This window comes from Typopeltis vanoorti, chromosome 5 (assembly GCF_054136105.1).
Source record: "Typopeltis vanoorti isolate ZY-2024b chromosome 5, IOZ_Tvanoo_1.0, whole genome shotgun sequence".
NCBI classification, from domain to species: domain Eukaryota; kingdom Metazoa; phylum Arthropoda; class Arachnida; order Uropygi; family Thelyphonidae; genus Typopeltis; species Typopeltis vanoorti.
Window position 1 is genome coordinate 160,504,808 of NC_143553.1, and position 24,557 is coordinate 160,529,364.

A 24,557-nucleotide genomic window follows, 5' to 3' on the forward strand; every position below is an offset into this window, starting at 1 on the left:
CCTGCTATCATCATCAGCAGCACTCCCCCTTCTTCTTGCTATAATAAATTTAGTTTAATCCTTTATCCAAGTGTAAGCAAACAAAGTTTGCACCTGAAGTATCTTCAGGACTGAGGCAACTTGCAGTAAAGGTGGACCAAGCTCTCATCACTCCTTGTCTCAGTATCTCTCATAATGCAAAGCCCATCTCCTTGTAGACATGTATAATGCTATGCATTAAGGGAAGGCCCACTACCCAGACTAGTTTCAACCTGTATTGCAGTCTCGTCAGTGGGAGTCAGACCCAGAAGTGGTGATACTAAGGCAGAAGCAATGGAGAGGTCATATTTACTTATATGAGTTGCCAAAAGGTGTGCCACTTTATTATTAAATTACTCTGGATTTAGAGAAAGATGCTGGAGGTTTATTTTCTACTTGGTTAGACTATAATAAATTTAGTTTAATCCAAGTGTAAGCAAACAAAGTTTGCACCTGAAGTATCTTCAGGACTGAGGAAAAGTACTTTGCCTTCACAACGAGATGGCAAAAGTATCAACTGTGTCGACTTCCCCAAGGGGCCAGGAACTCAGCCACGAGTTTCCAGTGTCGAATGAGACCTAGTTACAATCGCCAGTCAGTCACCTGAAAAGGGGAGCTCAAGTAAACATGAGGGATACAGAATGCAAACTGTATCGGTGGCAGAGGTAGAGAGAAGGTTGCCCTTGCCTCTGATGGAAGGTTTTATTGAGGAAATCCCCTGCAACTTCTTGTTTGACTCCGGGGCTCATGTATCTGCGATTCCAATGCCATTAATCAAGGAATTCTGGACTACGACCCCTAACTTCACTGAATTGTGCAACCCTGTAAAGATCATGGGAATCGCAAAGGTTGAGCTCCTCTTGGTATTGAAGGTCAAAGCAAAAATCTTCATACCATGCTTCCCAGTAAACATCTCACATGAAATGCTGTCCCTTCCGAGCTTGCAGACACTAGTAATCAAGTCATACTAGGCCTTAATTTTCTGAAGAAGCATAGATTTATGTGTGACTTTGCTAATAAGACTATCTCTATGTGGAAAGAAGTTCGGGCCAGAATTCAGAAAAAGGCATTGTGGTGAAGTGGGCGAGGCTATGGAAATCGAATTGAAGGATGATAATGATGACTCGAGTATATGGAAGGATAAGTTAGTACAAGGTGCCATAAGTTATCAAGCTCAGAGCAGGAAAGGATTTAAATCAAAGAATTTTTCAAGTTAGTGTTCCATCACTATCCGAGAGTGTTCACAGAGGAGATGAGCTCTCTTTCCTGCACTAAGGTACAGCATACTGTTCAAATTACATCCGACGTACCCGTATATGTCAAACAATATCAAACACCCCTCAAACATATGGACAAACTCCAAAAGTTATTACTAGATTATGAGCAGGCAGACATTATTGAACGATCCGATTCTAGGTGGAACAGTCCATTCATCTTAATAGAAAAACCAAATGGTGGGTTAAGGTTTATTCTGGACTTGAGAGAGGTAAACAAGGTCACCAAACCTACTGATTTTCCAGTGTGCAAGATTGAGGACTTATTGTCCAGCCTGGAAGGAGCTAAATATTTCTCAAAATTCGACCTGAACTCTGGCTACGTCCAAATTCCTCTAAGGGAGGAAGACAGGAAGTACTTTGCTTTCGCTATGAGATGGCAAAAGTATCAACTGTGTCGACTTCCCCAAGGGACCAGGAACTCAGCCATGAGTTTTCAGTGTCTAATTAACTCCTATCTGACATGTTAGGAAGAGGAGTCATATGCTTCCAGGACAATCTCCTGATCTACTCATCTTGCATTAAGGAGCACAGTAGATTACTGATGGGACTTATGGAAAGACTAAACAGGGCCCAACTTTCCCTAAAGTGCTCAAAGTCAGTTTTTCCTCAGGGAAGTGGAATACTTAGGGCACACTGTGAATGAAGCTGGAATAACACTGTTGTGTTGTACTACCTAGCTAACTGTTCCATCTATGTTGGTTATTTATTCTTATCTTTACCTCTTTAATTTCCATTATACTTGGTTAGTTGTTGATTGATGCTCATCTGAATATAAAGAAATTTATATTATACTGCACCACCCTATATTCAGATTAGTCTAAATAATATAGAGGAATCAATCATCAACTAAACTTATATTATCACTTTATCTTCAGGCTGAGGTTACTAGTATTTAAGGCTTCTGCAAAGGTCCGAATAATTTTATGAGCGATGCAATGAAAGAAAATCAAGCAAACACCAAGTTTAACTCAACAAAAGAAAAGATTTAATGTGGAAAAGTACAATATATACATTTAAGTTTAACTATCTGCAAAATGTTACCCAATTAAAATATTATAAGAATTCACATTCAGACATTAATATCTTCTCAATTAGGTTTGAGGATCTTGATTAATGTTAACAATTGTTAATTCATAAAGCATTAGTATTTCTCTCTATCCAACTGGATGAATCATATCATAAATATATTAGCTCAGTTTAAAGTATTCAGAATAATCACAATCCATAAAGTATCAAACATTCATTTATCATTTCTTTATGTTCAGTCAATCAAGTTGAAAACAGTTCTTAAAAGTTCGACCTTCCAAATGTTACAATAATTAATCTTAAGATAGGCTACACTATAATTTTTCTTAGTCAGCTAACACTCAATAGAACAACATGAGATTTATTATTTCGAGGGGAATGTACTTTAGTACATCTAACATCCGACCATTAATCGACATAACACCACAGCTAAGGTCAAAATATATCCGACGGAGTTAACAGTTATAGCTTCACAGGTTACAGAAAGGACAACTCTTACTGGGTTACTGCTTCTACACATCGAATTCGCAAAGGCACATTTGAAATTCTTGTCGACTTTTACTTTATGGCAACACAATTCTAAAGAAATCTTCCACTATAATAACTGAATTGTAGACACAGAACACAAATCTTAAAGCACTTGATATAAGTTATCTACTAATTCCTTATTTTCTTCTATGTATCAACTTCAGTTCTGCACTATTCTTCGACTAAACATTTGGAATTTATCGTAGTATCAGAACTCCCATAGAAATAATTCGAAATGCCTCTTAATTCCCAGTCCTTCCTAATCAATTTACGGCATACATAAATTCCCCCTCTGCAACTCACTACTCATGTGAACTCTTATGCTCTCTCTAAGGCTTCTCTCTATATTTTACTTTCGTTTTCCAATCAACTATGTTCTTTCTTTCCCGGCAAAATCCAGTTCTAACTAGTTCAGCTTATATCAACTGGCTTCTCTCTTTATACACAATAGCTCACGTTCTCACCAAAATAAACTCTGTTTCTCCATCTGTAGCCAATCAAATCCAATCAGTAGGATTACATAAAATCACTTACTTACAGAAATAAAAAAAGATATATCACGATTCATATAATAATTTTTACAGAACAAACTAAATAAAATGAATGACATTTTGATATAGTCTTTTTATTACTATTACATATTCTAAGATTAAATAATTAATTAATAACAAACCAAACTCAAAGCATTTATATGAATAATATATTACAAGCAAGATAACAACAAATAATATTTACAAGTCTTGCTTATGACATGGTAGGTATGTTAAATATGAATGAAGTATTAAAACATAAAATATCTTCATTCACAATTTTGCCAGGGCGAACAGCGAAAAGTCAGCTACTGGAACAAATCTGAAAACACACCCCAACCCAACATTACCAGAGTTAAAGATCTGTACTATCAACATAAGAAGCCTGAATGGCAAAGAAATGGAGCTAGCGGGGGAATTAGATAAGTACCAGATCGACATAATAGGGGTGACTGAAACAAAAAAGACAAAAACTGGTGAGATCTTTCTGAGCAATAAATACAAAATATTATATTCATGCAATGACAATCAAGGAAAAGAAGGAGTAGCCATAGTATTCAACACAAAATACAAGGCTCACCTTCTTGAATGGCAGGCAGTGTCGAGTAGAGTGATTTGGGAAAATATCAGAATGGGGAACTGGACAATGAGACTTATTTGTGCCTATGGTCCCACAGAAGGTTTTACTAAAGTGGAGGAATTTTCTGAGGCTCTAGAGAAAGCTATTGACACAATGAAAAAGAAAAGTTGGTCCTTGTTGGGGATCTAAATAGCAGAGTAGGAAGTGATTGTCTGACATACAAAAATGTTTTGGGAAAATTTGGAGAAAAGAGCAAAGCTAATAATAATGGCAAATACCTGTTAGATTTCTGCTCAGAACATGGACTGGTTATTACTAACACCATGTTCCAACATAAATATGAGCACAAATTCGCATGGAGAGAAGAGGCAAGGAATAAGAAAAGTCTCATTGACTATGTTATTGTTGCTAGTGATGTTTTCTCCCTGGTGCAGGACACCAGAGTGTACAGAGGATTTGAAATTGGAAGTGATCACTATTTAGTCTTGAGCAGGATGAAATTGACTGTACTCTAAAATACACAAAGATTATTGAAGGAAAAATGAAAGAGTTTGAGAACAGGAACCAAACTTGGATATTCAGTGGCAAACCTTGAAGGAAACCCTGACTGATTCAGTCAGAGAGGCATGTGGTGAAGTTGTCTGCAAGGATAGAAAAATTAGAACTCCATGGTGGACACAGGAAGTTAAAGAGGCAATGAAGGAAAAGAAGAAAGCATATCAAAAGTTCCTGGCAAATAAGTCAGCTTTTGCTCTTAGAGAATACAGAGACAAGTGTAAGAAAGCAAAACACTGTGTAAAACTAGCTAAACAAACATCATGGAAGGACTTTGGCAAGAACATAGAAAATAAATATCAAGAAGGTGGCAAGATATTCTGGAGGTTGTTGAAGAAGCTTAGAAATAGTGGAAAGAGTACTAAAAGGAGTTAGAGATGATAAAGGTGACAAGAAAACAGGAGAAAAAGATATCCTTGAAGTATGGAGTAATTACTTAGAAAATTTGCTAAATGAAACAAGCAGTGATGACAGCACAGTGACAAAAAAAACACTGACCAGGCATGCAGTCAGGAATAAATATCCATGCTTGAAGTAGAAAAAGCCATCAAAGGCTTGAAATGTGGAAATGCAGCAGGAGTAGATGATATTCGACCAGAAATGCTGAAGTATGGTGGTATAAAAGTCTTACAGTGGCTGCAATACATAGTTCAGAATGCCTGGACAGAGGGACGAATTCCCAATGATTGGAGTAGAGCTCTTGTAGTACCCATATATAAAAAGGGAAATAAAACTGAATGTGAGAATTACAGAGGTATTTCCCTACTGAGTGTTCGTGGTAAGATCTATGCATGTATACTGGAGAAACGGTTGAGAAGAATTGTGGAAGAAAAAACTTGGTGAAGAACAAGCTGGATTCAGGTCAAATAGAGGCTGTCAGGATCAGATCTTCACTTTATGACAAATAGTTGAGAAAGCATGGGAATATAACAAAGATCTGTATTTAACTTTTGTTGATCTGGAAAAGGCATATGACAAGGTGCCAAGAGAGAAGCTATTCAATACACTATAGTTATATGGTGTCAATGGGGCATTATATCAAGCAATACTTAGTCTTTATTTGAGTTGTAAGTCAGCAGTTAGAATTGAAGGAAGTACAGGAAGATGGCTTAATATTAAATCTGGTGTGAGACAAGGATGTACATTATCCCCTCTGTTATTCCAAATCTATATGGATCACATTATGAAGGAAAGTGGTATTAAACATGATATCAAAATTGGAGATGTTAATGTCAGCTCTTTGCTTTATGCAGATGATGTTATACTTCTAAATAAATCCGCTACAAGTCTGCAAGATTCACTGACTAAATTGAATAACTGTTGTAATAGATGTGGCATGAAGGTCAGCAATAAAAAGACAAAGACAATGAAAATAGGCAGAATCATTGAAAATGTCAACTGCGTTGTGAATGGAGAACCTGTAGAACAAGTAAAACATTTCAGCTACTTAGTCACGATTTTTAGTGAAGATGGTAAATTAATTATGGAAATAGACAACAGAATCAACAAAGCTGGTATGGTAGGAAGTCAACTGAATAAATTCATATGGAATAAGAGAGAAATTAGTTGGAACACTAAATTAGCTGTATACAAGACAGTATTCAAACCAGTTTTAACTTATGGATCTGAGAGCTGGGTCAGAAGTAAAACACTTGACCAAAGGCTAGAGTCCGCAGATATGAGAGTCCTGAGAAAGATTAGAGGCGTGAATAGATGGCATCAATGGCAATATCATATTAGAAATGAGGATATTAGGAAAGAACTTGACATTGTCAGTATCCAGGAATGCATTCGCAGAGCTAATCTCAGGTGGTATGATCATTTAACCAGAATGGGTGAGGAAAGATTGGCAAAACAAGTGTTCTCTGCCAGGTTGGCAGGAAAACGACCCAGAGGAAGACCAAGATATAGGTGGATTGATATGGTACAAAGCGCCTTAGAGGACAGAAATATAAGATCTCATAATGTTGGAGTCTTGATAAGTAACAGACTGATTTGGAGGAAAATTGTAGATAGGAAGTTAGTAATGATGTAAATTTTTCATGTAGTACTATCATATCCTGTACACCCCTTGAGGGTATATGGCAGGAATTTGATGATGATGATGACAGTTTAACAACATCCACAAAATGTGACTGCTATATTAAAGGCAAGGATCCCCACTACTGCAAACAGGTCTGGAGGTATTTGGGCATTCTATAGGAAGTTCATTCCGAGTGCTCCAAATTAATGGAGTCCATAGTTAGGCTAACAAAAAAATGGTAAAGTTCAAGTGTGTGGGGGGAGGGGGGGCAGCAAGCGCATCAACTTCTAAATTTGGCTGTCGCCAGATCCCCGGTGCTGACCTATCCTAGGCTTGGTCAAACTTTTTTTCTCTCAGCGGATGCCTCCAACGATAAGATTGCCTCGGTTGTAGAGCAGAGGGAGGGGGGGGGGAGGCTTTAACAACATCCACAAAAACATCGCATTTGTCAGTAGAGAGCTTTCATCATCTGAGAGAAACTACTCCGTAATTGAGAAGGAAGCGCTCGCCATTGCTTATGCGCTTAGAAAGTTCAGGTATATGCTGTTAGGGCAACAGATAATCCTGCGTTCTGACCACAAGCCTCTGTCATTCATCTCTTCCATGAAGGATAAGAATCAGAGGATTATCCGGTAGGCCATAGAGATGCAGGAATTCAACCTAGACGTAAACTACATTCCTGGCTCAGCCAACGTAGTTGCAGATTATCTGTTGAGATCCCTAGACTCTGGACCTGACGAGAGCTTTGGCTCAGATGGAGAAGTAATCAACTCCATACTTAAGGCAGAAGAGTTAGACAAGATAAAGAGCACAAGAGCAGAAGTTTGTCCCAAGTTTGGGACAAACCTCTTATAATAGAAGAGCAGAAAAGGGATCCAATGTGGGGGGGGGGGGGTACGAGGGTCTTAAAAGGAGAGAAGTCCCTGGACAGGCAATCCTTCCATCACACCTTGTACATAGACTAGGACGGCCTTTTGCTATATATGGAAAGGGATGGGGGGGGGGGATGTTGAGTCATATGTGTCCTCCTGCCACTTATGCCAACAAAAGTCCAGCATTATAGGTAAGGTCCCACTCCAGTTATTCCCAATCCCCACACACCCTTTTCAGGCAGTAGCCATGGATATTGTGGGCCCGCTCCCTGTCACTAAGAAGGGAAATAGGTAATATTAGTAATTATAAACATGTTCTCCCAATATCCAGAGGCTGTGGCAATTAAGGATCAGACTGCAAGAACTGTAGCAGATAAATTTTTCAAGCTCATTATCTCCAGGTATGGAACACCCCAAACCCTCCTCTTAGATCAAGGCTCTAACTTCACAGCTGAAGTCATGCTACAGCTGTGCAAGTTATTGAGAATAAAAAGTTGTTCACCACCCTTATCACCCCCCAGGAGAACGGAATGTGTGAGAGGATGAACAGGACACTGAAACTTACCCTATCCAAATTAACAGATAACAAGGTGTCACACTGGGATACCTACTTATCGCACACCTTATTTGCATGCAGGACCACTCTGCATACTGCCATTAGGAAAGCCCCTACTGTTGTCCTTTATGGCTTCGAGCCTCTTTTCCCCAATGATTTCAAGAACTCCCGGGTAAACTCTGGATTCCCTGACATAGATGGTTACCTAAATAACCTAATCATGGATAATAATATAGCATATGAGATGATAGTCAAATCTAATGAAATTTGCTCACAAGCGAGAACATATGCCAACAAGTTGAGAAAATATAAGGATCTAAAACCAGGTAATCTTGTCTTGCTAGAACAAAACTCTGTCAACAAGAAAGGAGGAAAGTTTGGAAAGAGTGCGGCTGGGCCTTATGAGATCCAAGAAAAATTAGCTCTGGTGACCTATAGAATAAAGGAGAAGACTAAACAGGGAAAAACTTTAATAGTGCACTCGAACAGATTGAAATTATATAAAACCAGATCAGACAGGTTAGTGTGTCAAAGGGATTCATTGGAAAGAGTGTGGGGAAGAGAGATTAACACTCGTGCAGGGAACACTTATCCAAGAAGTAAGGATAGCACGAAGCCTACAACATGTAGGAAAAGGAGAGATAGCCATCAGGGAGGAGAGGAGAATCCTATTTCAGATGATCATTGCACCAGATACAATTGGCATGGAGACTACACTGGAACAGAACACCTCAATGAACAAACATCAATCAAAATGAGAAGAGAGAAACATTTGATTAACAATGAGATTGGAGAGCCAGGACAAGCTAGGTACAATTTAAGACCAAGACAACTGCCGGGTGAACCCACCCAAGGAAATAAATCATATTCAGAGCATTTTACAAAAAAAAAAAAAAAAAAAAAAAAAAAAAAAAAAAAAAAAAAAAAAACCTAAGTAATACCAAGTTACTTTTATAATCAGAGGAGTTCACAGCATGATGTGAGAAAAAAAACAGAAGGAAAGAATTCTGAAAACATAGTCATGGCTAATGGCAATTTGAAAGACAGATTTATTCAAGACGAAAATCCCCCTCCCCCAAAAATTGAAAGGAGGAACATAAAGAAAAAAACATTTTTTTGTAGGAAAATTTTTAAAGAGGAGGGGAAACCTTTGTTAAATTGTGAATGAATATAATTCCCTAAGGAATGTTTCATTCATAATTTGACAAGTTAAAACTCTTGAAAAGGATATGCTTGTATTTTGGTATAAGTTGTATATAGCCTGACAAATATTGGATACCGTAATTAGTGTAAAACTTGTGAATATTTCCATGTAAAATACCTACTAAATTGTATGTTAGACAATGGATTTGTTATATAGATATTTTCTGCTAGAATTGATATAAAAGAATTACTGTGTAAATTGCATATAACCAACTGAGATTATAAGGTCAAAGTATGTGAGCAAGACACCGAATTAGTAAGTTGCCTCCAGCGGTAACGCATGCATACGGCACATGGCGACCTAAGTTTTTGGGGAAGATGCTACGAAAAGGCAAGACCCACGAGTGCAAAGGAGGAATAACGTGTTGGGTGAAAATTTAGGGTTACAAGGAGTCCCGATAGGGGTTGATATAAAAGGGCTGGACCCCCACAAAACCTTTTTGTCTGGAGTTTCTGTTCTTTCTCAGTGGCAGAAGTTGGAGATGTCGGGTCGTGATTAGAGGGATCGTGGATTCCAAGCCCTATGATGAACGAATAGTGGATTTTCGAAGCAACGAGCAACTCTTGAAAAAGATAGTGGCCAGGTAGCGTGCCTTATGGATGCAGAATCGCCTCATGCTAAGAATATTCCAGGCATAGATGATCGGCATGCAGACTCCATGAGGACCAACCTAAGCTGATAGGAATTTTAGCCTTAACATAGACGGAAGAAATGTTTGGAAGGAAAGGAATCCAAGAATCGAAAGGACAAGCATGAGGAATCCTCGAGTTCGGTATTGTAAACCTTTAATCAAGTAACGTGAGAGAGGAAGGTAATTGTAACTTAAGAATCTTAGACCTTCATAAAGTTTTGAGACTCTATATAAAATTAAGACAGAACTGTGATATTTTAATCGTAGTCGGTGAGCAATATGTGCTATGTATTATAATTGTACTTGTGTTAATTGCTAGCTATGTTTAAGAGCTGTAGAGATATCTAATCCAGACAGCTTGATTAACACCTAAAGTTCATTATTGGTTTTATAATCTAAGAATGAGAGCTTTGAACATAATGTTTTTTGTAGTATTAATTACTGTGTGATGTATATTGATAAATTTTACTTTGTAATCTAGTAGTACAGTGGTCATGGGCCATGACTGGAACTAGAGCCGACAAGTAGGCATATAGATTAGCGAAGAAAAATGCAAAGAGAGCTGTGGCAAGGGCGAAAGCGAGGGCAGTTGATGAGGTTTATGAAGAACTGGAGAGAAATGGTGATGAAGCTCAGTTGTTGAGAATAGCGAAAGCCAGAGATAAGGCCTCAAAAGACATAACATCAGTCAAGCAGATAAAGGATGCCTCAGGAGTAGTATTACAAGAGGAGGACAAAATCAGAGGAAGATGGAAAGAATATTTCTGTAAACTACTAAATGAGGAGAATCCGAGAGAGAGAGGTGCGAGGATGGAGAGGCAAACGAGAGACTGGTGCAAGACATAAGTAGAGAGGAAGCGGATTGGGTATTGAGAAAATGAAGAATGGAAAGGCTGTGGGGGGCAGACCAGATACCTGGGGAAGTGTGGAAAAGTTTGGGCAGTGAAGACGTGGATATATTATGGGATCTGATGAGGAAAATAGTCTCAACAGTAAAAGCTATCAGAGAAATGGAGGAAAAGTATTCTCGTCCCAATCTACAAAGGAAGAGGAGATGTTCAAGACTGTGGCAACTATAGAGGGATCAAGCTGATGTCACACACATTGAAGATATGGGAAAGAGTAATTGAAGGGAGGATATGGCAGGAAACGAAAATTGGTGAGGAGCAGTTTAGATTTATGCCAGGAAGAGGGACAACGGATGCGATATTTGCGCTAAGGTGATTGATGGAGAAATATAGAGAGATGTAAGTGGAGCTGCACATGGTGTTTATAGACCTGGAAAAGGCATACGACAGAGTGGCCAGGCAGGGGGTATGAGGAAGAAGGGGGTGGTGGGAGAAGTACGTGAGGTTGGTGAAGGAGATGTATGAGGGAACAGAAACTCAGGTCAGGTCTAGTGTTGGCATGACAGAAGGGTTCCCCATTGTTGTAGGGCTACACCAAGGGTCAGTTCTGAGCCCCTACCTCTTTGACCTGGTCATGGATGTACTAGTGGAGGATGTCAAGAAGGAGGCACCATGGAGCATGCTGTTTGCCGATGATATTGTTCTCTGCGAATCATCCCGAGAGAAGCTTGAAAAGACCCTTGAAGAATGGAGAAAGGTATTGGAGGAGAGAGGCATAAAAATTAACTGGGTAAAGACCAAATATATGTCAACGGGGAGTGACGAGGATATGATCATACGACTCCAGGGTGAAAGGTTAACTTCAGGGAAGAAATTCAAGTACCTTGGGTCGGTCGTTGAGAGGAATGGTGACCTGGATGAGGAAATACAGCACCGAATAACATGCGGCTGGATGAACTGGAGGAAGATGAGTGGGGTCCTGTGCAACAAGAGAGTGAGTTATACGAGGAAAGCTGTATAAGATGGTGGTGAGGCCGGCGATGCTTTATGGTGCGGAGACATGGCCTATAACAAAGGCACAGGAGAGGAAGATGGAGGTAGCAAAGATGCAGATGTTGAGATGGATGAGTGGTGTGACAAAGAAGGACAGGATAAGGAATAACTACATCAGAGGGACGGTTAAGGTGGGACCAATTGGCAAGAAGATACAAGAAAGTAGGCTGAGGTGGTTCGGACATGTAGAGAGGAAGGGTGAGGAGTATGTTGGTAAACGAGTGGAGTATATGGAGTTGGAGGGAAGGAGGAAAAGAGGCAGGCCCAAGCTCAGGTGGAGGGATAAGGTGACAGAGGATCTTAGGGAGAAAGGATGGAGTCCGAAGGACACCCTGGACCAGAGAACTTGGAAGAGGAAGGTTAAAGATCGGTGCGCTGACCCCGTTTAACATGGGATAAGGCATAGTGAAAGAAGAATCTGGTAGTACAGTGATAACGGGAAGTTCTTTATTCTGTATGATAATCATTATGTTAAATAAACCTTTTGCTCTTATTAATTTGGTTGCCTGTGTTCAAGAATCCGATGCACCACTCATAAATTATTCGGATCTAAACGGGAGATAATTGTTAATTAAGCCCACGACTGCAAACATGGTTGATTACAGAAGGTACTGATAATTGTTAACTTAGTATAGAAATAGATTAGATTAATCATGTGCATATCTGAAGGTTCACTTCTTGACTGAGAAGTTTTTCCATTCTAAGGGTTCTGGGTGGCGCAGCGGAACAAATAAATTTTCCCAGAACCTTAAGAGAAGTGAACTTCAGAAGCTTTGTTACTAAGGAGTTGGCTTAACCTTGAGACAATCTCTTTGTAGATCGGACTCGTGCACGTGATAATCTGAGGGGCTGGCTGAAGTATATAATAGTAAGACAAAGACAGACAAATTATAGGTGCTGCTGAGATAGGACAAAATTATTCAAGAGATAGTTAAGTAAAGGAGTTAAACCATACGTAAGTAAATATCAACTGTTAACTACTACAACATTATAACAATACTGAGACAAGGAGTGATGAGAGCTTGGTCCACCTTTACTACAAGTTGCCTCAGTCCTGAAGTTACTTCAGGCACAAACTTTGTTTGCTTACACTTGGATAAAGGATTAAACTAAATTTATTATAGTCTAACCAAGTGGAAAATAAACTTCCAACTTCCTTCTTGCCCTTTCCATCCTCGCAAAAAAAAGTGTATACTTCCATTCCTATTATATTCTTCATTCAACCATGTTTCACTTATTCCAAAGATTTTGGGGGGAAAAAATCTCAGTCACTGAAACCATTTCATCCCCCTTATTTCTGATTCTTATGGCATTTGTACACAAGAACAGAGTTTCATTTTTAGGTCTATAGCCAGCCCTATCCAAGCCATGTGTTGACTGTAATTTCCCTATCACACCTGCCCAATCACCACTTACCACATATCTGCTCAGTCTCAACCTCCTCACCCACATCACAATATACTCCATCTTCATATACAGATTCACTGCCACTTTCACGACTGTATAATTTCATTCTTCCCTCAAACACATGCTACACATCCACAAACTTCACTCCCTTCTCCTCACATAGCTTCGCTAGAATACCATTCATGATTTTGTTAAGTTCTGATGACTAGTTATTCAAATAAGTTCTCCATTTCTTCTAGCAGCTTTAAGTAACCCATAGCACATTAAATATGAAAGTGCAATTTACAATACTGAAATTTGTGAAAGCATCCGATACAAAAACTACTTCCCGTTTAAGATATTTATCATATATTTAGTGTCATCAGATACAACACTCCCCGCCCCTGCCAAATCAAAAAAAATGAAAAAAGTATCATCATCAGGGCAGATAAGGATAATGCCACAGTTGTCCTTAATGCCACGGAATATAATCGAAAAATGGAGATCCTCCGAGATCGAGCTATCTTCCTACTAGAACACGATCCCACAAGTTAAAAAATTACTTTAAAAAAAAGTATCCCCCCCCTGGCATCCAGACATTAGAAAAAAACTATCTGTTCTCGCCCCCCCACCCCCGAGCATGCAGTTTACCAAAAAATCCACAAACCTAATACCCTCTAAGACCTAACTTTAGTAGATGCCACTAACTCACCATGCTACAAACCGTCAAAGCAGCCGACTAACTCTCTGACCCCACCTTCACCAGACTTGCATCCTATATAAAAAAAGCTCTACCCATTTTAAAACCCTGATAGAAAATCTAACTTTAAAGAATATGGACATATTGGTAAGCTCGACATCACTACACTGTTTACCAACATTCCGTTAAGTGACATCTTAACACCTAAAACGTTTTTCCTTCTGACATCTTAGATATCTTTTCCTTTGCCATCGATTCTGGTTATTTTTTTTTTTGGAAGAACAAAATTTACAAACAGATAGAGGGAACCTCCATGGGTTTTCCCCCCTTTTGCCAATTTTTATATGGAAAATTTTGAAAAACGAGTCATAGACTCAGCCCCTCTCTAACCTTCTATCTGGCTAAGATAAGCAAATGATGTTTCTCTATTTGGCCTCATGGCCCAGACACAGACTTCTTCCTCAGTCACCTCAACAGCCTACATCCAAGAATCCAGTTTAAGATGAAAAATGAAAATAACAATAGTTTACCCTTCCTAAACACCTTAGTTACATGCCTTCCTAATGGTAAACTTTCCTTCACTGTATATAGGAAACCTATGCACACAGGCAGATACATTCATAAACTCTCCCACCACTACCCTGCTCAACAATATGGCACTATTAAAACTAACCAATAGAGCCCACAATCTTTGTTCCAGTGGAACTGCCCTTTCAACCGAACTCAATCACACACACACTTTCCTCTCCAATGGCTACAGCAATTACAGTATTAAAAAAATAATCAGTTCTTATCCCATTCCCCAGCCATCTCTTCAGAAAGAGTTCAGAAATGCCATCACCATACCCTACATCCGTGACACATCAGAAAAAATAGCCAAGTCCTTAAAATAATCCACACGGCATTTAAGCCCCACTGCAAACTTGAAACCCTTATCTGTTCTACCAAAGATCAGCTCCCTCCTCTCTCAGTGCCTGGAGTTTATAAAGTACCATACTCCTGCAAGCTGGCATACTTTGGACAGACAGGTAGATCAGCAACCATCTGCTTAGAAGAACACAAAACATATATCTGTAATCACGACTATGGTTGGTCTGGCCTGGCAGACCATGTTTTGGATACAACCCACAGAATCTCCTGGAAAAAACCACCATGATCCACCACACTAAATTCAAAAAAGAAAGTCTATTTTTAGAATCTGCAGCAGCACTCAGAAATCAACTGAATCTAAATAAATACAGTTGCATTAAACTTCCAAAAATTTGGGAAACATTAATTATCAGAGATCCCACCTTAAATTCTAGGCCACCTATAATTGCTCATAGAGGGTGCACCACCTAGATAGGACTTTATCACCCACACGTTTGGCTTAGTATTGTGTTGCATTTGAGTGTGTATGTTACATTCGTTTTTTTTAATCCCTGAAGATGTCTCTCAGTGACAGACGAAATATTGGAAGTATTAAAATCACTTTTAATCCTTTCAAGTGCTGTATATATTCCATTAGCCTCCAACATGATATAATGAAATTAGTAGAGGTATACTCTCAAAATAATTGGTCAACAAACAATATTCATCAGAAATTTATACCAGACTTACAAAGTTTAGAGTTCTTGGATTATTCGATCCTCAGACTACCTACAGGACTAACATAGGGACATTTATTTGGGGGGGGGGGTGCATTTCCATTGATCATATCTTAGCAATATTCTTTAAGATCCAGCAAGTAAGATAATGGATTTTGTTGGGCTGCTCATCTTGTACCTCCATGGTGATCCTAAATAATAACATTTGTTTTGGCTAATATGCCATACAATTTGGAGCTGGCTAAGATAAATTGCCATCCTATCCTCATGCATCAAGGTAAATACCTAATAAGGTACACTACAAGACTGAGCACTGAACAATCAGTTAGAAGCCCGAGGTCTCATTTCACTTATTCAGCATTAATGCTTTGCTATTTTTTAAAAGTTTAAATCTAATGATTTAAAAAAAGTCTGAAATCTTCGTATACAATACAAACAGAGATAACATTAAATAAATCAACAGCACAAAAAACTTACCAACAACATCAAAATTGCAAATATTACAAAACCTGCCCACCATGCCCCCACCCAACGAGGATCACCAGGAATTTCAGCTACAGATAATGATTTATGAAGAAAATTCTCATTGATCGAGAGCAAATATCCTCCAAGCAGAAAGCCGCACACCAAACCAAATGCAACCATGCTGTACATACAACCTAGAAATTAAGAAAAAGCAGCATTTTTAATTTTATAATACATTTTGAAGACTGCAATAATTTATAGCTATTGCATATTTCTAAAGTAATTAAATGCTACAGAATTAATTTGTGCATGATTATTATGCACACACATAGTGCTGTTGAAACAACAATGAGAGCAATATTTATATGGTTTTCAATTGAAGGCAAATTATCGAATCACATATGGAGATGGCAGGGCTTTTTTCTCTCCTGGAAATAGAGGTTTTCCTTCCCATGCACAGGTGAATTCAACTGGAGAACATATACAATTAACAGACAAAAGATTATTTTTCTGAAATTTTTTCATGTTATTCCTCTAAATGGACATCACACGCTATAAGTATTGATGAACAGACAAAAGTACTGTTAGTAGGAAGCAGATAGTATAATGTGTGTAGATGAAAAATTTAGTGTAGATAGTGAGCTTGTGTGGTGTAGAGACAGCGAACCTACGGCACACATGCCAGAGGAGGTATGTACAAAAATTTTGCTGGCACCAGGCCTTGTTCCCACTGTAGGAACAAGGCCTGGCAGCTGAAAACTACAACTGATGTTAAAAACCTCTGGCCAATGGCTGAGGGGCATAATGACATGACTCAGCTAATAGGAAACAACTGTATTTAGTTGCCAAAACTTTTTCATCACTGTTATGAAAACTTTTCATTATTTAAATGCTCATTAATTATCTCAAGTTTGGTCTTTAATATTTTCAGCATATGACACCAGCTGCAACTTTGTCAAAAACACATGGCATCTAAACATGATATTAAGAGTAACATGCTGATCGTATTTGCCAGGCTTACTTCCTACAGTGGGCTATGAATAAATACCAATTTTTTCTCATGTCAGTCAACACATTGTAAATAACTGATGCTTAGGATTCCTAGACTCTTCCCTTCCTTAATCGCACATGCGTTCATTATGCATCTGCCAGTAGGCAAAAATAAGCAGCGGCAAGTATATCATTGTTGCATATGTGCACCGTGTTTTGTTTTTGCTGTAAGTGTGAATTATAAAAGGTAATTTAATTTAGGCACATAATAAAATATCGTTCAAAATTATTTTTGAAACTATAAAAAAAAAATACCAAAAAAAATGCATTTGATTTTAGTTTTGAATAAATTTGTCACAGTTCTACTTAACATGGCTAGTGAAAATAAAAAACAAAAATTATCAGAATCAAGCAGCAGAGAGTTCCAAAGTTGGTGAAATGAAGAGTATAGCATGATTAACAAAGACAAAGCAGTATGCATTTCATGTTTCAGGAAAGCTGTATGCAGAATGTCATCAGTAAAACAGCATTATGAGACAAACCATAAATCACTCCTTGAGAAAAGCAAGGACACACAGAAAGAATTTATTGCTTGGGTAATTAAAAACAGAAATATTCAGGCAACAACTCTAATGAAATTTATCAGCAGTCATTCAAATATAACTGCTGCTAGTTTTTTTACCTCAAACATAATTTCCAAACAAGGGAAACCTTTTAGTGATGGGAATATATAAAAGGAGCATAGTTAAAATGAATACCAGTTCTCCTTGAAGATTTTAAAAAAAGGAAAAAAAAATTATTAAAAAAATAAAAGATATGCCTTTGGCTAGAATCACGGTGAAAGTTTATAATCACGGTGAAAGATAGAATCTTGGAAATGGCTAAAAATATAACCCATCAGCAAAAAAATAGATATAAAATCTTCTGGTTTAATTTCTCTTTGTATTGATGACAGTACTGACATAACTGGATCATCACATTTAGCAATTTTTATTTGTTATTGTGTTGGGAATAATATCAAAGAAGATTGATCAGTTTAACACCATTAGCAACAACAACAAAAGGAATAGATATTTCCAACGCAGTTGTAAATGTACTTGCTGAAAGAAATCTTTCCAAAATTGTATCAGTAGCTATTGATGGTGTTCACAGTATGACTGGAGAGTAAAATGGTTTTGTCAATTTATTTACCAAATGTATTGCACATTCAGTTCTGGGTTTTCATTGCATTATACATCAGCAGGTTTTATGCACATAGGTTGGTTTCAAGCTCCTAGACAATATTATAAGCTTTGTAACAAAATTAATCAATTTTATATCTGTAGATGCTTTAAATAAACAAAAATTTCTAGAATTATTAAATGAGGTAAACTGTATACAATGGTTTACTTATATACAACAATGTCTGATGGTTAAGTCGTGGAAAAGTACTTCAAATATTTGTTGAGTGTTTAGACGTACTTTTTTTTTTAATTTTTTTTTTTACATAATGAGAAAATCATTGAGAAATATAATCAATTAATGGACGTAGAATGGCTTTCAAAATTAATGTTTTTTACTGATTTGCTTACATTTAAATGAATTAAATATTAAACTGCAAGGTATTAACAAGACAGTTATTGTTATGTTTGATTTAATCAAAGCATTCAAAGCTAAATTACAAAATTTCAATTGGGACGTTATGTCCAATACCTTCAAATATTTTCCAAATACAAAAAAATTCTTAGCAGATCTAGAATCTCATGAAAAAACAGATAAAGTTAAATTGACACAAACGTTTTCCGCAGTTATTCAGTTTATAATCAACAAATTTTCATCAAGGAATTATGCAGTTCAGACAATTTGAAGAAATATCAAAATTTATTTTAGATCCAGACACAACATAAGCAGATAAACTTAATTTGGAGATTTTCTAGCGACTGAATTTAGAAGATATAGAAATGCAATTAACTGATTTTCAATCCAATTCTATATGGAAACAAAAGTTTATCAATGGGATGCTTAAGGGTCAAAGCTGCATAACTGAGAGGAGACCTCCACATAGCATTTAAAGGAATGCAGAGAAGCGACCAGCGCTTCTAAACTAATGTCCAATCCTCACCTTTGTTGTGGTGCACCCTGTTGGGTATCTACCTGCATAACGAACGAGGATGGGCTGGCAATTTGGGATTTAACCGACCAAATTGTATTCTTATTGGCTTAAACCAATATACAAAATGATTGTACAACATGACAAAATTTCATGCCGGCTGGGGCATCACCCAGTTAAACAAGGCCCTCCTTGTTTTCGCCAGGAAACTAGAGCGAACAGCAAAAAGTCAGCTACTGGAACAAATCTGAAAGCACACCCCAACAGTGATAAAAAAACACTCAACAGGCATACAATCAGGAATACATATCCACACTTGAAGTAAAAAAAAACCACCAAAGGCTTGAAATGTGGAAAGGAGTAGATGATATTCGACCAGAAATGCTGTAGTACGGTGATATAAAAGTCTTACAGTAGCTGCACTGCATAGTTCAGAAAGCCTGGACAAAGGGACGAATTCCTGATGATTGCAGTAGAGCTCTCATAATACCCATATATAAAAAGGGAAATAAAACTGAATGTGAGAATTACAGAGGCATTTCCCTACTGAGTGTTCGTGGTAAGATCTATGCATGTAGACTGGAGAAACGGTTGAGAAGAATTGTGGAAGAAAAAAACTTGATAAAGAACAAGCTGGATTCAAGTCAAATAGAGGCTGTCAGGATCAGATCTTCATTTTATGACAAATAGTTGAGAAAGCATGGGAATATAACAAAGATCTGTATTTAAGTTTTGTTGATCTGGAAAAGGCATATGACAAGGTGCCAAGAGAGAAGCTATTCGATACATTACAGTTATATGGTGACAATGGGGAATTATATCAAACAATACTTAGTCTTCATTCGAGTTGTAAGTCAGCAGTTAGAATTGAAGGAAGTACAGGAAGATGGTTTAATGTTAAATCTGGTGTGAGACAAGGATGTACATTATCCCCTCTGTTATTCCAAATCTATAAGGATCACATTATGAAGGAAAGTGATATTAAACATGATATCAGAATTGGAGATGTTAATGTCAGCTCTTTGCTTTATGCGGACGATGTTATACTTCTAAATAAATCAGCTACAAGTTTGCAAGATTCCCTGACTAAATTGAACAACTACTGTAATAGGTATGGTATGAAGGTCAGCATTAAAAAGACAAAGACAATGAAAATAAGTAGAATTGTTGAAAATGTCAACTGTGTTGTGAAAGGGGAACCTATGGAACAAGTAAAACCTTTCTTTTAGGCTTGCACGTTGATCCGAAAGCATTTTTGGAAATTATGGAGACAACTACCGTGTTTGAATAAAAACTTTAGTTTACCATTACTAAAATTTTACAATTCGACGTTTCGACCTTTATGTCAAGGTCATCTTCTGGAGCGTACAAATATACACAAGAAACAAGCTATACTACAATCATACTGGTGCGTTAAAGACACTGACTAACCACTACCGCAATTGTTGGCCTGACCTCTGGTGAAAAAAAAAAAAAAAAAAAAATTTTTTTTTAAAAAAATTATACATCAACGCTAGAGTCCTATTATTTGTGTTGTCTACTATATACATATATTAACATCATTCCAGCCAGTTTGAATGGTTTCTAATACTAGCGGATTGGCTAAATCCTGACTTATGTTGAATCTTTCATATTAGGTTGGCTGAATGTGTGCCATCCAGATTCTTGGAATTTTCATACCATCTTTATTGTTGATATTTGGGTGGTTTATCAGGATTTCGCAGGATTCTTTAAATTTTCTTTTGTACCATGTTTTTGTGCGGTGTAAGGAGCAGGTGCTTTTCCAGTTGATTTGGTGTAAGGTGTTAAGTGCATGGTCTGAGACACAGTTAAAAAACTCAAACCCCACTACGCCCCCCCCCCCCCAAGAATATATGGGGTTCCGAAAATACACAAACAAAATGTGCCCCTTCGACCAATAGTGGAAGGAATAGACAATCCCAATTACCACCTAGCCAAGAAATTAGCGGCAACACTCAAGGAGTTGGTAGGTCATTACCCCTCCTACATAAAAAACACACAACATTTTATAAACATAATCAAAAACATAACACTCGACAAAGATGACTTATTAGTCAGTTTTGACGTTTCTGCCCTTTTCACTAATGTCCCCATCAATGACACAATTCTCCTACTACAGAATAAATTTCCGCCCGACATTACGGCCCTCTTTGCCCACCTACTAAAGTCTGGTTACTTCATGTGGCAAAACAAATTCTACCTACAAAAGGAAGGTACAGCCATGGGCTCACCATTATCCAACCCAATCGCGAACTTCTACATGGAAACCTTTGAGCAAAGGGCTCTTGATTCCGCCACGCTTCGACCGACAATCTGGCTCAGATACGTTGACGACGTGTTCGCGATCTGGCCGCACGGGCGACAAACGCTAAACACATTCCTCAGCCACCTAAACAAACAACACGAACGCATACAATTTACCATAGAAATCGAAAACCAAAATTCCTCCAGTTCCTAGACACACTAGTTACATGTCTTCCTTCAGGCAGTCTATCCTTCACGGTCTACCAAAAACCGACACACACGGGCCAATACATACATGCGAATTCATACCACCACCCAGCACAAAAATATGGAGTTATAAACACCCTTAAAAACAGAGCCACAACTATTTGCTCTAACCAGCAAGCCCTGAAACAAGAACTAAAAATCATTAGTGACACATTCATAAACAATGGCTATAACAAAAATACTGTCAATAAAATACTCTATAAAACCACAACAAAAACGAATTTAGATTACAGTAAAACCATAGCCATCCCATACATTAAAGGGTTATCAGAAAAAATCAACAGAATCCTACAACATTATAACCTCAATGCCACCTTTAAACCACCCACTAAACTTAAAACCATATTCAGCTCCTCTAAGGATCCTCTCTACCCATTAGCACATCCTGGAGTCTATTGCATCCGCTGCACCTGTAATTTACCGTACATTGGTGAAACAGGATGGACAATCCCTATACGCAAGAAAGAACACATTAGACACATTAAATATAACCATTATGGTGAAGCAGGCCTCTCAGACCATGCACTTAACACCTTACACCAAATCAACTGAAAAAGCACCTGCTCCTTACACCGCACAAAAACATGGTACGAAAAAAAATTTAAAGAATCCTGCGAAATCCTGATAAACCACCCAAATATCAACAATAAAGATGGTATGAAAATTCCAAGGATCTGGATGGCACACATTCAGCCAACCTAATATGAAAGATTCAACATAAGTCAGGACTTTAGCCAATCCGCTAGTATTAGAAACCATTCCACTCAAACTGGCTGGAATGATGTTAATATATGTATATAGTAGACAACACAAATAATAGGACTCTAGCGTTGATGTATAATTTTTTTTTTTTTTTTTTTTTTTTTTTTTTTTTTTTTTTTCACCAGAGGTCAGGCCAACAATTGTGGTAGTGGTTAGTCAGCGTCTTTAACGAACCAGTATGATTGTAGTATAGCTTATTTCTTGTGTATATTTGTATGCTCCAGAAGATGACCTTGACATAAAGGTCGAAACGTCGAATTGTAAAATTTTAGTAATAGTAAACTAAAGTTTTTATTCAAACACGGTAGTTGTCTCCATAATTTCCAAAAATGCGAACAAGTAAAACATTTCAGCTACTTAGGCACAATTTTTAGTGAAGATGGTAAATTAATTATGGAAGTAGACAACAGAATCAACAAAGCTGGTATGGTAGGAAGTCAATTGAATAATTTCATATGGAATAAGAGAGAAATTAGTCGGAACACTAAATTAGCTGCTGTATTCAAGAAGGTATTCAAACCAGTTTTAACTTATGGATCTTAGAGCTGGGTCAGAAGTAAAACACTTGACCAAAGACTAGAGACTGCCGATATGAGAGTCCTGAGAAAGATTAGATGTGTGAACAGATGGCATCAATGACAATATCATATTAAAAATGAGGATATTAGAAAAGAACATGACATTGTCAGCATCCAGGAATGTGTTAGCAGAGCTAATCTAAGGTGGTATGGTCACGTAAACAGAATGGGCGAGGAATGATTAGCAAAACAAGTGTTTTTCTGCCATGTTGGCAGGATAACGACCCAGAGGAAGACCAAGATATAGGTGGATTGATACGGTATAAAGTGCCTTAGACAATAGAAATATAAGATCTGATAATGATGGAGTCTTGACAAGTAACAGAGTGATTTGGAGGAAAATTGTAGATAGGAAGTTAGTAATGATGTAAATTTTTCATGTAGATGAAGCTTGTCAATTTGAGAAATAACCTAGAAATAATAGAAAATGATCGATTTTCACTATATTATTTAAGGAAATTAAAACGTACTAGGATATACGTTAAAATAAATTTTAATATATTTCTATATTTCGGCAACATCATGTTGCCATTTTCAAGAACTTAAGTACAAGACACGTGCACGTATGCACAACAAAACAACAAGTGAGGAAGAAGTATGAAGTTGTTATTTCTCCTAAAGTCCTGATGGTGCCCTCTAGTGGGCAATGTTAGTATTCCTGGGCAATTGGGCTGAAGGTCTTCTGATGTAGGTTTCCCAAATTTGAGGAAGTCTCATGCAGCCAAATTTGTTGATGTTTGGATCGTTTTTTAGGGCTGAAGCTGATTCTATGAAAAGCCTTTCATATCTGTATTTGCTACGGTGTATTATCCCGGTTTTCTTCCACCGTATTCTATGACAGGTATCCAGCGCATGGTCAGCAAGACCAGAGTGGCTGTATTGGTGAAACCGGATATAGTCCTTGTGTTCTGAATACTATATAAAATGATCGATTTACTATATAAAATGTTCGATTATTGGGAATAATGAAAAAGAATGCAAAAGAGATAAATAATGAGAATTCAGAATGCCATTCCAAAAACCTTTAGTTGTTTAAAAAAAACTAGCAATGGCTATATTATCAATTTTCTCCTCTATATGCTTGTGAGTCATTTTATTATTACTACCCAAGATCAGATAGAATAAAACTCATCAAGGAGGTCCTTTTATCATACACACGGCTCATCATGCCATGCTCTCTCAAATTCGCTGCAGATACCTAACTCACACGCAAGGCATTCCAATCATTCAGAACTCTGCATGAAAAAAACTATGGTTCTCCCTTGATATCCCACTGTTTTCTGTAGAACCTGTTTGGATTCTTGTGTGTAATGGTGAATCCAAGTCACATCCATAGTAATAAATCAACACAAAAAATCAGTTTTATTCTTGTTAAAACGCTTCAAGCACTTCAGAGATTTTTGTGCGAGTGCATTTTTGATCTGCTGTGAGCAAGCGTGGCACCCATCTTACACAAAGCTTTTTCATTTGCAATTCTTCATTCAAAACATATCCTATATGTTCTTTTGAAATGCCTATCGTCTCAGCAATTTCACGCACTTTGACTTGCCGGTCATCCAACACCATATCGTGCACTCGATCAATGATTTCTGGTGTTGTTACACTTTTTGGACGTCCTTCACGTGGAAATCTTCAAGGCTGGTAAGGCCACGTTTAAACTCCATTTGTTAATTGTCGAAAAAGAAAGAGAAGAGTGCCCATAAACATTTATGAACTTCAAATAAATTTCTTTTGCCGTTAAACCTTCTTTTACAAAGAATTTTATAAT

At 37.6% G+C, this 24,557-nt stretch overlaps 1 protein-coding gene across 1 annotated transcript in view; it reads right to left on the reverse strand.

Annotated features, from left to right (window-relative positions):
• The window catches only part of Oatp30B (Organic anion transporting polypeptide 30B), a 386,218-nt gene that overhangs the window by 168,892 nt on the left and 192,769 nt on the right, over positions 1-24,557 (reverse strand). Inside the window, exon 8 of the mRNA XM_090393536.1 lies at positions 15,851-16,032. Within this exon, the coding sequence (XP_090249662.1) occupies positions 15,851-16,032 (182 nt within the window). The remainder of the gene's footprint in view (positions 1-15,850; positions 16,033-24,557) is intronic.